The sequence below is a fragment of the Hippocampus guttulatus genome, chromosome 15, assembly GCF_054856545.1.
Source record: "Hippocampus guttulatus isolate MCC_2025c chromosome 15, RoL_Hgut_1.0, whole genome shotgun sequence".
Taxonomy (NCBI): domain Eukaryota; kingdom Metazoa; phylum Chordata; class Actinopteri; order Syngnathiformes; family Syngnathidae; genus Hippocampus; species Hippocampus guttulatus.
This window is the reverse complement of record NC_141275.1, coordinates 4,047,809-4,060,612: the sequence shown is the minus strand read 5'-3', so window position 1 is coordinate 4,060,612 and position 12,804 is coordinate 4,047,809. Positions and strand designations below refer to the sequence as shown.

The 12,804-nt window shown below is 41.2% G+C and overlaps 1 protein-coding gene across 2 annotated transcripts; it reads left to right on the top strand.

Moving 5' to 3' along the window:
- The first annotated feature begins 289 nt into the window (after window positions 1-289).
- micu2 (mitochondrial calcium uptake 2) lies at window positions 290-8,616 on the top strand. 2 transcript variants are annotated; one of them, XM_086131668.1, is made up of 12 exons: window positions 290-518; window positions 1,864-1,993; window positions 3,732-3,763; window positions 3,871-3,946; window positions 5,318-5,365; window positions 5,626-5,708; window positions 6,180-6,233; window positions 6,343-6,440; window positions 6,628-6,799; window positions 6,893-7,001; window positions 7,099-7,256; window positions 8,338-8,616. In XM_086131668.1, exons 1-12 carry the CDS (start codon window positions 327-329, stop codon window positions 8,437-8,439), a joined length of 1,254 nt encoding a protein of 417 aa, XP_085987794.1. In that variant the 5' UTR covers window positions 290-326; the 3' UTR covers window positions 8,440-8,616. The 2 variants fall into 2 exon arrangements, with proteins under 2 accessions (XP_085987794.1, XP_085987795.1); XM_086131669.1 differs by having other exon boundaries at window positions 291-518; window positions 8,350-8,616.
- Window positions 8,617-12,804: the final 4,188 nt, after the last annotated feature.

Here is a 12,804-nt window from a genome sequence, read left to right as displayed (position 1 = left end):
CATACACGAACAAGCATTCACACTCATAATCACAAGATTAGAGTGTTCCATTAGCCTGCCGTGCATGTTTTTGGAATGTGGGAGAAAACCGGAGCACCCGGAGAAAACCCGCGAACATGCAAACGTCACACAGGAAGGCCACAGCCGGACTCGAACCCTGCACCTCTGTTCTTTGCGGCGCTGAGAATCTGGAAACAGGAGCCATATTTGCGCTCTCGTTTATTTAAAGCCAGGGAAGTGCCACGTGACCTGGTCTGGGACCGCAAGTGGGCGGGGCCTATCAAACACCAGCTACGGAAGCTCACCCAGCTACTTTCTGAGAGAAAATGGCCTTCGTTGGAAAAGTTGCGTACTTGTTTCGGACCTCTGTCAGAGGCTCACGAATTTTGAAAGGTTTAACATGGCGCCGAGCTGTCGTCTGTGGCACTGTTGTCGCGACTGGATTTATGGGTTATTCCTACCAATATAACGTGAACCGAAGTGTTCCTCTCTTCGTCGTTCACGCTGAAGAGCAAAAAGTGAGTACGCACTATACGCGCTCTAACAAGTCGTAACTTATACCCTCACCTGACAGACCCAAGTTGTGTGTATTAGTTGCATGCATGTTTTTAAATGAATTTGACACACTTCAATTTTGCACCGATTGTGACAGTTAATGAAGCACCAGGGTATTTTTTAAAAGGCCTCACCCGATTGTCAAACTTGTTATGGTAAGAGGATAGTGTTTGGGTAAAACGACTTCCATGAAACAAGCATTACCGGGGCTGGCAGGTCTTTTTAAGACGCTTCCAGTGATGTAAGTCTCGTTTCCTGTGACAAATATTGTGAAAGTTATAACTGCACCATTTTCTGGCGAAGTCAATGGGGGTCGAGATTTTAGGTGTGATATATTTTTTGTAGAACCCGAGTTTCAAACATCCATGAATTTCTTAATCTTCATCGTATAAGACTTCTCTCATTGGAAAGCTTGCTCAACACAGAAACAAATATCATGCGACGAATTAATTCGCCAGTGGGTAATGGGTGGTGAATTCCACTCTAAACGCGAAACAATAGATTCATCTCAGCATAACAACGATCATCATAATTTGAAGATTGTAATTATTCAATTCAGAATATTCAAATAATCTGATAAACCTGCTTTTGTTAAAGTATTATGTTGTACACATTTAAAGTAACATGAATGTAGTAAAACAAAGCAAATATAGCAAAATGGCTCTTTGCTGTACGTCGTTTTTATAATGGGCGCCATTCTGAGAATAAAACTAATTAGATATTTGAGAATTAACAAACATTCCCTGGTTTATTAATATACATTGTAAGAAACCAAAATATCACAGTTATGAGGCATTTGTAGTTGATAAAATTTATGAAATGGATGTTAGAAATGACAGAAAATATGAGACATTGTGGCATCACAATGGAGCTGGCAAATTTTAAGATCAAAAATGTGTTTGTCAATTGACTGCAATAACTGCAAATTTGACCGAATCTGAAAAAATATACTATATAATAAATCCAACCATTTGGATTTTAAACAACTACTTTTCTAAAAGTTTTTGAAGCGAGCTTGTCAACTACAAATTAGGGAAATGTTAACCGAGTCCTATACCCGTATGTGATATTTCAAGAAATTTTGAAGTTGTAAAAAGAGTAGAATACCTGTTCTAAGTCATCGTGTGTGGTTTATACTGCTGAGTTTGAAAAACACGACAGAGGTTCCGTCATCACTCAAATAAAGCAATCACAAGTATGATGCCTCGGGTGATTATTTTTTTCGAGCCATTCAGCAACGGACATACACATACCTCTGTTCAAATGATTTTATAGTTAAAAATAATAAACCTCTCATCCTTCTTTTAGGAGCCTGCAGCTCCCCAAATGTCTGCCAGAAAGATGCGTTTCATCCAGTTTGCCTCAATTGTCTATGAAGAAGAGCCCTACATGACCCCAAGAGACTTCCTCTTCTCTGTGATGCTGGAGAATGTTGATCGTAAGTGCATGCTTGTTTCATGGCGGGATACAGCATACTGTGGAGTAATCGGGTGATTCCACAGATACCTGACACATACAAATACACACACACACACATATATGTATATATATATATTTTTTTTATACACACACACATACACTTACTGAGTGTAAAAACACTTGTAGGCCATAAATATAAAACAAAAATGGAGAAGAGTAAGTTTGGCGGCAACTGCGTGCATTTCTGTACCATGTGATGACATTCTTCCGCTGCTTTATTAACCCTCCTGTTGTCCTCGGGTCAAAATGACCCGTCACTGTGTTAAAAACGCCCCAAAACCCCCCTAAATGATATTTTTTTAACTTGAAATTTTATGACTTTTCCTAGATTGGCCCCAACTGCAGAAAAATTGAAATGTTTTTATTCACATTTCCATGGAAGCTGTACAAAAAAAAGTACAAAGCTGGTCTTCGGGTCAAAATGACCCATGAGGCAAATAGGGTTGAAATCAAGGTCACAAAGTTATTTACACACCATAGAATGTTTCAATGTTTTAGTTGTGTCTCAGATCAATTAGTAGAACATGTGAACAAGACAGTAGCAGACAAACAAGACAAGATAGGTGGCGTTCTCGTAGATGGCAGAACTCTTTTTTGTGGATTTCAAGGGGTTATAAAGGTGCTACAGATGACAGGACTCCGAATTCTCTCTGTGCTGACGCCATGGGTGTGCGTTATGACATTGAAGAGGCTCTAGAGCTGATTTTATCTGCTGTCCAGCAAGACAACTGATTCAGAAGAGGAAGTAGAGGATGTATCAGAAGAAGATGGGGATGAATATAACCCAGAGCATGATGAATCATCTTCAGAACAAGAAGAAATCCCTGAAGCTGAAAGAGAGACTTTCCTTTCAAAAAAATGGCAAATAACATGGTCCTCAGCAGCATCCAACCAACAAGGCAGGCATGCAGAACAAAACGTACAGGAGCTCCTGAGAAACCTGATGATCCACCTTCCACAGCCACTTCCCCAGCGAGGGCAAGTAAGAAGAAGAAATGCCAGTTCTGCCCTCAAAAGAAGGACTGTAAAACACATACTGTGTGCTGTAGGTGAAAGAAATATATCTGCAAAGGCTGTGCACTTGCATACTGCGCTACCTATGCTAATTAGTTGAATGGGTTATCTTATTTTTCATATTTTTGTCTTGTATTGTATTGTCCTAAATAGTTTACTGGAGGAAAAAAAAGAAAGAAACTTTAGTCATTGGAATGAATACAAATGCATCCATAACTCATTTTCGCACATTTTTTTTCCTTTTCTTAAACTATAGAAATCCAAGTGAAGAGGGAGAACTATATCACACATAATGTGGTGAAGGACAAGTTGTTTCTTCAAGTAATATGAAATTTGGTGTTTAAAATTCAATTTAGCTGCTTATTTGGGGGGTTTTGTGAAGATGGGTCATTTTGACCCGGAGGACACAGGGTGTGTACTGGAAATGAGGACAACAGGAGGGTTAACCAGGGACCCCCTAAACTCTGTATTCATTTGAAAGAACATCACAACATGAAGAAAAAGATGCTCTTGTTTTTCTCAACAGGATCATCTAGTGCACCATATAATTTTAAATGTGTTCCATAATTTTTTATAACTGCCGCCATTTTATTTTCTTTTTTTTTAATGTTCTTTCAAACTTATGGAATCAAACTTTGTTTTCTTAATTTTTTTAATGTGCATGTTTCTGGTCTCTGCTATAGGAAAGCTCCAGAAGAGAGTCCTAACAACAAAAGTAAGCGTAATTCCCTGCACATGGTAGATAAGTACTGTAAATAGGAGCGTTTCACTTTATGTTGGGTATAATAGTATTGCTATGCATCTACTCTGACATTTTTGTAGGAACTAGAACAGATGATGGTGGCTGCTTCCAAAGCTCGGCCTGGCAATACTTTGTTCAGATTTTGGGGTGACAATGGTAAGTCAAGTGTCATCTGAACAGGGTTCTCGCATGAATGGTTCATTCTGTTTCTTGCTGCGAGCCAAACAGTTGCACACATGCAGCGGAACCTTGAACCCAGTCCATCGACCATTGTTTCCATCATTCCAGGGTCAAATATTGCCCTCGTAAAACCTTTCAAGCGAAAATCAACCCCAAATTTCTCTTTTCAGTAATATGATTATGTGCCTTACCGCGTCTTAACACTACGTTCTGATTCATTTTGCTTCTGTGGAATATAAGATAAGATAAGATATCCCTTTATTTGTCCCGCAATGGGGAAATTACAGTCAGAATTCAGAAAGGAAAACGCTGGGTAGGGAGAGGGGGAAAAAAAAAATCCACGCTCGAACTATCCTCTTCTGAGGATAATTTAAGTCCAGGATAAAAAAGACCCCAGCACATAAATAAGCATATGACAGTTACAACAAGTCACAAGATGTAATAAGGGGGAGGATGAATGGGAATGGGAAGGGGGGGGGCGGGGGGGGGGGGGGTGACCGCGACGCGGTATTCCTCACCAGCTGCACGGACACGGACGGACTCTCCGGACGGACGGATATCAGTTAAGAAGTAAAATTCACCTGTTTTTTCGCCATCTCGGGGGTGGGGGGTCAGCCATTTTGCTAACTTTCTGTCGACTGAAACAGACCTTGCAGTCTTGATTGGTCGTTACCTGAGCTGGGGCTCAGGTAACGACCAATCACGGTTCGCCTGTGTTCTGAAGTTGCCATTTTTCAAAATGGGGATGTAACAATACTTTTTTTTAATATATTCTTCATCCCACTACGGGGGACACGGTGCGATGGCAGGTACCCCAGGTGTGATCCCAAGGAACATGTTTTTATTTTTATTTTTTTCCTTTAAAATGTAATTGCATAATCACTACGATAGGTGGCAGTGGCGCTCTTGCTGAAAGGCAAAGGTGGGCAATTATGTCTCCCTGCTCCGACACATCTTACTAAATTAGAATTAAATAGCGCTCCCTGAAACCAGTTTCACTAACCAACACTAAATTTGGTCCACTAATTTGAATGAATTCCTATTATAACAAACTGGACATCCAAAAAAAAGTCTAAAGCACCCATGCATGACATTCAACAAGACGTCGGCCATTTTGGTTTCAAGCAACCGCAACAAACGAATAAGAAAGAAGGTATCCTACACAGATGGGCGACATTTAATTGCCTTTGCCATTGACTGGAATGTGGGCAGAGCATGCTGCCAAGTTTTGCTTATTTCGAAGATTGTCCATGAAACAATGGTGTGAAGGCTTGTATTTATTGTACTAAGTTCTACTATTTCATTGTATTTTATTTTATATATAATTGTGACATAATGTTATTGCAGGTTTGATATCCTACACAGAGTACCTGTTCTTGCTGACTATTCTGACAAGTAAGTGAATGAACGGTGATTTTATGATAATCCACATGATGAGATCTGACTGTTCTCCAAAATTCCTGAATATATTTTCCCGCATTAACCCTTTCATGTACCCTGTAACCCGATAACATGATAAACTGTCCACTGTAGTAACCGCCCTGCCTGAAAGGGTGATGTGTCATCGAGGTTGCATCGACATCTAATAGCTGAGCTGAAGTGGCGAGTTTGATTCAATATCAAAATTGTTAACCGATTGCTGTTTGCCGTGGCAGAGCCGCAAACAGGATTTCACATTGCGTTCAAAATGCTCGACGTGGATGGCAACGAGCAAGTGGATAAAAAGGAGTTCATGAAGGTAAAACGAAATGACAGTCGTACTACATCACATAAGTTGTTTGTTTTTTTAACTCAGTTCTCACAAATGGATGGCTGGCTGAATTGTTTTTGTGAGCTCAAATGTCACACTGTATGCGTTTGTAATGCTGCCTGATGGTCCGCACTTCATGCTGCCACAGTTGGAAGGTGAGGGGAGCAGAAACTGTTCTAGGCCAATACACTTCCACATTTGCATCTCTTGTAGCCTGACTCAGCACCTCTCTTTTGTTCATTCCCGCCAAAGAGCGTGAATGACAGACCGAGATTGTATTTTTAGGTGTGTCCGTGCTCCGAGCTTGCATGTCTGGGTTCTATTTTATCAGGTAGACAAGAAGGCTGCTTTCAGAATTAGAAGTGCATGTGTCCTTTTTCTCTTCAGCAACAAAATGACTTGGATAAAGATCATAATCGTTCATGAAAGTGATCATTTCTTTATTTTCTTGTTTTTCAGCTGAAGAAAATCATTGGAAAAAATAAAAGGAGAATTTCAAAGGACAACCCAGAGGTAAAAAAAAAATAATAATAAATCACACTGTCCGTTTCATCAACTATCTGGCAACCAACTTGCGCGTATTTTTGTTTGTTTGTGTTTTGAAATTTTTGGACTCTTATAGAGATCAGTTGAGGATGGAGACCACGTGAACACGACGCTGCAGGCGTACTTCTTCGGAAAGAGTGGCAAAAACAAGTTGCAATATCAACAGTTCCGCAAGTAATGCAACTCTCAGTCATTGTCAAATGACAACATAAACCTGAGTTTGATGGAACCGGAATAAACCCCGAGTAGATCAGTCACTGATCAGAATGGATCTGATCAGTATAATACTGGCCTCACTTGTCATTCTTGAGGTTGCTTTTCGATGACTTGTTAACCGCTTGGTCAACTGTCCGTCGCTTAGGTTCATGGAGGATCTCCAGGCCGAGGTCCAGGAGATGGAGTTCCTACAGTTCTCCAAAGGAATGGACACCATGCGACGGGAGGACTTTGCCGAGTGGCTGCTCCATTACACCAACGAGGAAGACAATGAGGTTTACTGGGAAAATATGAGGAAGAGGATCCCTGCTGGCCAGGTACTCTGTTCTGCAACGTGGATTTTCGTTTTAAATTTGTTGCTAAAGTGCATCATAAAAATGGCATACCTCCCCCCTTCACCCCTTTTGCAGAGCATCACATTTGAGGAGTTCAAAGCCTTCTGCCTGTTCACCAACAATCTGGAGGATTTTGCTTTTTCCATGAAGATGATCAGTGAAGCCAACCGTCCCGTGGGAATGGGTAAGACCGCTTATCGCGCTTGAATATATCGCAAGGGAGGACCGCCGTCGTTAACAGTCCTTCGTTTCCATCTTCTGGGAAAAAAAAAAAAAAAAAGCCCAGTTCAAGCGTGCCGTGAGGATAGCCACAGGCCACGACCTGTCTGAGAACGTGTTGGACACTGTGTTTAAACTCTTCGACATGGACGGGGACCACTGCCTGAGCCACAAGGAGTTCATTGGAGTGATGAAGGACAGAGTCTTGCGGGGGCTCAAGGTGGGTATCCATCACTGTGGTTACGTAGTCGCGCAAAAATTCCAGCAATGGAATTGCTGTAGCTTAATGATGATCAGTTGAAATTCAATTAATTGATTTACTCTGGAGTCAGGGTGGCCCGGTGGTCCACTGGTTAGCACGTCCACCTCACAGTGCAGAGGTACCGGGTTCAATTCCAGCTCCGACATGCATGGCAGGCTGATTGAACACTCTAAATTGTCCCTAGGTTTGAGTGTGAGCGTGGATGGTTGTTCGTCTGTGTGTGCTCTGCGATTGGCTGGCAACCAGTTATGGGTGTCCCCCGCCTACTGCCCGAAGACGGCTGAGATGAGCTCCAGCACACCCCCGGAGGCTTGTGAGGATAAGCGGATCAGAAAATGAATGAATGAATACTTTGAGGTCAACCAATCCTCCATTAAGCGTCTCCAGTCGATCCAGAATGCTGCTGCTCGCCTCTTGACTGGTATTCGTAAGAGGGAGCACATAACTCCGACTCTGGCATCCCTTCACTGGCTCCCTATACATTTTAGTTATTTTTAAGATCCTATTATTTGTTTTGAAATCTTGAAATAGCCTCACTTCACCTTACCTCTCTGAGCTCCACCCCTACGCACCTGCCTCAGGTCTGTGGACCAGACATTAGAGGTACTGAGAACTAAACAGAGGCTCGGAGGGGATTGAGCATTTTCCATTGCTGTTCCTTCTCTTTGGAATGATCTCCCATTGAACATTCGGCAAGCCCCCTAGGTGCTCATCTTTAAAACTCGTCTCAAGACTCATTTTTATTCTTTGGCTTTTGACTCAGCATGAGACTTGATTTTTAGTTTGACCATTTTTGTGCTTTCTACCATCTTTGTATACAGGTGTGGTTTTTTTAAAGTCGTCCACAAATACAATTGAGTTGAGATTCATTGGATATGAGAGAAGTGTGAAGACTGATCACCCTTTTTTGGTTGTTACTTGCATACTGTATACATCGGGCGTGACAAATATGCCCCTGCGACACGGTTGCTTTTCTTTGCTCGTCGGCGTTGCATTTTCCAAGAATTCTTGCTTTATTTTATGTGATAAACATATACAGGTGCATCCACAGAATGGCTTCTCTGGCTACTGGAAATGTGTGAAGCGGGAGACCCTCAAAGGCGCTCAGGAAGCCATGGGAGGCGGCAGATGTCCCATCTGAGCATCCGATCGACCGAGGACACGTCTGAGACCCGCCACGGCTCCACCCGAGTGTGCATTTCATCAGTCGAGAGCAAAGTGTCCCATCCACTTTTGTTGATGAGTCAATGTTTCAAGAGCAAAATTGTATCTTTGTAATATTGAGGGAAAAAATTGAATACATTTTTCTACCACTATATGTCAAGGAGTCATCATGTTTTGAGGATGTTAATATTATGAGAAAATTTGGGTTGGGTATGTTTTTCAAAGAAACAGTCATTCAGTCATGACACCATATAAATAAATTCAAGAATGAAGGAGAAACCAAGTGAATGAAATCAATCTGAAAAAGGTTACAAAACCATTTACGAGACTATTCAAGAGTCTGGCTGCGGCCCTCATTCAGAGCTGCTCCTTTCCACATCCCTGCAGACCTCCACCACCGTCAATATGTGCCATTGCCACCAAACGATTGTCAAAATCAAATTACCTCCTCATGTAAATATAATGCATAGTTTAAAATTTTAAAATAGCAACTTTGTCCTCTCGCTTTCAAACGTACTCTAAATATAAATCATATAAAAACAGATTTGAAAATAATGGAAAAGCAAATACGTCCTCTCGCTTTGCCACTGAGTTCCTGATTTTGGAATCGGGTATAAATAGTTTCGAAATTCCTGACTGTAGCAACCTAAAATTATGAATGAGGAGGCTTATTTTTCCAATTTCTATTCAATTCCGCATCTTCTGCTGCACATGAATAAAAAAGGTGCTTTTTTTCAAACAATAAACACACAGAAGAGTGACGTGTGTCTCGTCGGTTGACGTTTTTAACATGGTGCAACTTTAATTTACAAACATTCAGGTCATTTTTGTGTGATCACGTCACAGATTCGTTTTTCTCTGCTCGCAGAAAAATGACCTCTTGTCGTGTTTTCCGTGTTTATTTGTAGATTTGATGTACCAGCTTCTATGATGTGCCGATTTGCTAACGAACAGCCAACCAGTTATCACCGACGGCTGATGCCATTTTGCATCCTACGATTAATGGTTCGTTCATTCCGTGCATATCTAAAAAGCACAATTACACAAAAATCGTCATTCTTCACTATTCCACGCATTGCTTTTCACTTAGGTCTGTGCTTGCCTGTTTTATGAGTGGATTGGTTAAGATTGGTATATGTACATTTTATTTCATGAAATCATGACCGTGGATGTATGATACGACTTCTTGGCCATGTTGTGAGTTTACTCAGGCATGAAAGCAATGATTTTTAATTGACGTTAACTGTAAGAATTAAGTGTTCGTTGCTGAAGACAGATAGTTTTACAATTTGCATTCAGAACAATTGTATATTTTAAATATGCATTTACCTTTAAAAAAAAAATGCATATCCCAATTTATCCTAGTCGTTTGGGTGGCCAGTGATTGACAAGGGTGGCCCAGGCCGGCCTTGGCCACCACATAGCTATGCCCCTGCCCAGCAGACCGCGACCTGAAGCCTTCGACCGCTCGCCATCTTGACAATTTCAAGCTCTGTATCATTTATTAGGTCAGTGGTTTCATTGGCTCAGTGGTGCTCCCAAAGGTTGTTTGCTCAATTTTCTCATTCATTTGTTGGTTGGTTGGTTCAGTGATTCCCAACTTTTTTTTTGTCATACCAAGATGTGGGGTTCATGTATCTGCAGTACGTGTATGTGGTAATGTCATGGTCTCACATAAAATTGATATTCATGCAACGAGAAAAAAAATGTAAGTTTGGGGGTTCGTTGTTTTTCAATGGATGGCTCTTCTTTACGAATGACAAAAGGAGAGATGGAATCCTTTAATGCAGTTTATTAAAAGGAGAAAGAAAAAAACCCCGTTTGCACCTCCGAACGGATGAACGAGAACACACACCCCTTCAGTCACGAAAGCAGTTCCTGCTTCTCTTTAGCCAATCAGACGCAAGCAACATAAGAATGTTTCAACAATTATTAAAGAGTATAATTTACCGCACTACAAGGGGCTTCTCGGTATAAGGCACACTATCACTGAACGGCCTGTTTTGAAACTGTTTTCATTTATAGGGTGCATTGCATTACAATGCGCATAGAATAGAAGCTACAGTAGTGGCTGCGGAGATATTATCAGGTGTGCCGTGGGAAATGATACATTATGTATTCCTGTGCGGTCGATCGCCTTGGAAGAGTGATCATGTAGAACTCTTTCATACCAGTCGGGAGCAGCAGCAGCTAGGAAATTGCCTTATGCTTCGAGACAAGCGAAGTTTCCAACGCGAGGCAATACAATGAAAAGTATCTTTCATTTAGAGTTACGTTTACTGGAGATGCAATGGCACCAATGTTCCCTCTGAGCTGCGCACTGGTTGCACACTCAGCGCACAAGAAACCCCATCTAGCGCAATGAACGCACTGCAAATAAATATATATAAGATATATAACTTTTTTTTCTGTATCAATTTGCTGTGGAATTCAGTGAGTGACAGCTGTCCAGTCAATCACACGATACGATGCAATGACGCTATGCAGCCAATCACGGCATTGACAGTACTTGCGAATGTTCTCTGCTCCACAACAATTAACAGTGCGACGGCGTCAAGTGACGCTCATGCTAATCCCCTATTACAGTATTGAAAAACGACCGGGTAGTGAATGTGATACGTTGACTCCCCAAACCAAAATAAGAATGAACTGCGGTTCTTTAAAATTGGATTGACTGTCGGAGTATGTGAAAATGGAAGAACAAGCAGTGAAACTGGGCGAGATATTTTCTTTTTCGAGTGAGAGAGGTCTGCTCTGCAAAACATACAGCAAAGCTAAAGTTGTGAGCGAAAAATATGGACTAAATGGAAGCTGGACAGTTATACAAAGACTCAAGATGGGGAAAGGGATTAGTACATTACAGTAATCCCTCGTTTATCGCGGTTAATGGGGACCAACACCACCCACAATACACGAAAATCCGCGAAGTAGCGACCAATTAACATATACAGTAGATATTCCCATCCCCGGAATTCTATGGAAAGGAATGTCCTTCACCCGGAATAAAAACCTATGCATTAACATTTTGACTACGATATTACGTGTTACCGGAACTTTCGTAAGCGGAAATTCCACTACCCGTAACCCGGATGGAGGTGTAATGCCGCGGGAGCTTAAATACACGCACCGCCCACCCGATGCGACGGAAAAGACACAATGCTGAAACAAGTTTTCACTTCGCGTTTTTCGATCATCAGATTCTAAACGACGACGTGTAAGTGAGATTTTATTGCCGTGCGTTTTACTGTAATTGTGAATGATTTTAACTTTATTCACTTACGTCCTGGAGAACGCGGCACCCACTCGACATGACCGAAGAAACGTGTTTGCTTTGCCGTTTTCATTCATCAGATTCGAAACGAAGACGTGTAAGCGACTTTTTATTGGCGTGCGTTTTACTGTAATTGCGAAAGATTTTAACTTTATTCACTTACGTTGTGTAGATCATCGCATCGAAACATAGCAGAACTGTAACGACTGGAGCGTAGCGAGTGAAATGCATCCGTTTGAGCGAGGCTGGACACAAAGTTAAAAAGATCCAGCAGACACTTGGAGTCGGAAAGACGGAAATCTACAAAACCTTTAAAAAAAAGGCATCGATTCAACTCGTGATGACAAGCCACCATCCAGCAAGGAAGCAATGCAAATGGCAACAAAAATCCTTCAGTATGCACAAGAATTACCAGACATCGGTGATCAACGGGACAGTTACTTGCAACTAGCAAGAAAACTGTATGACACGCCGGCAAACATTGTCATAAACCAAAGAATGCATCCAACAAAACAATCCAAAATACCCATTTTTTTCCCAAGACAGAAAAAAATAAACATTAAAATACTGTACGTATTTTACTGTTGTGATTTTTTTGGGATACACCTGTATTGCAGTTTTTGTTATATAAACCGTTTTTGGACAGTATATTTTTGTATTTTATTGATTGTGTTGTTAGACGTGCATTTTGTCAACATACTTGAAGGTTCATAAAGGACATGTATCATGCTCATTTCCCAAATGAGGAATTTCTGTTATCAGGACAAATTGGACACCGCAAACACGAGTCCGTACTAGAGAATATTTACTGTATAGGTAAAAAAAAAAATTAAGTCCGCAAACAGTCCGGGAGAAGCTGCAAAACAACAGCGAGTCACATAGAGCAACATATGCCGTACTGTACTCCATGTATATGGGATTTTTTGATTTTATTATTATTTTTTTTTTATGAATATGTTTGAAAAAATCCGTGATGCACCGAATCCGCGATAAACGAACCGCGAAATAGCGAGGGATCACCATTGCGGGAGTAAAAGAACTGGCTGTCACACAGAAAAAAAATCCGAACAT

What these genes read in the sequence shown, in the direction of transcription:
- micu2 (XM_086131668.1), top strand. Translation starts at nt 327, where the DNA reads ATGGCCTTCGTTGGAAAAGTTGCGTACTTGTTTCGGACCTCTGTCAGA. An exon ending in AGAGGATCCCTGCTGGCCAG is followed by an intron (nt 6,800 to 6,892) that starts GTACTCTGTTCT and finishes CCCCTTTTGCAG; the next exon opens with AGCATCACATTTGAGGAGTT. An exon ending in GAGTCTTGCGGGGGCTCAAG is followed by an intron (nt 7,257 to 8,337) that starts GTGGGTATCCAT and finishes AAACATATACAG; the next exon opens with GTGCATCCACAGAATGGCTT.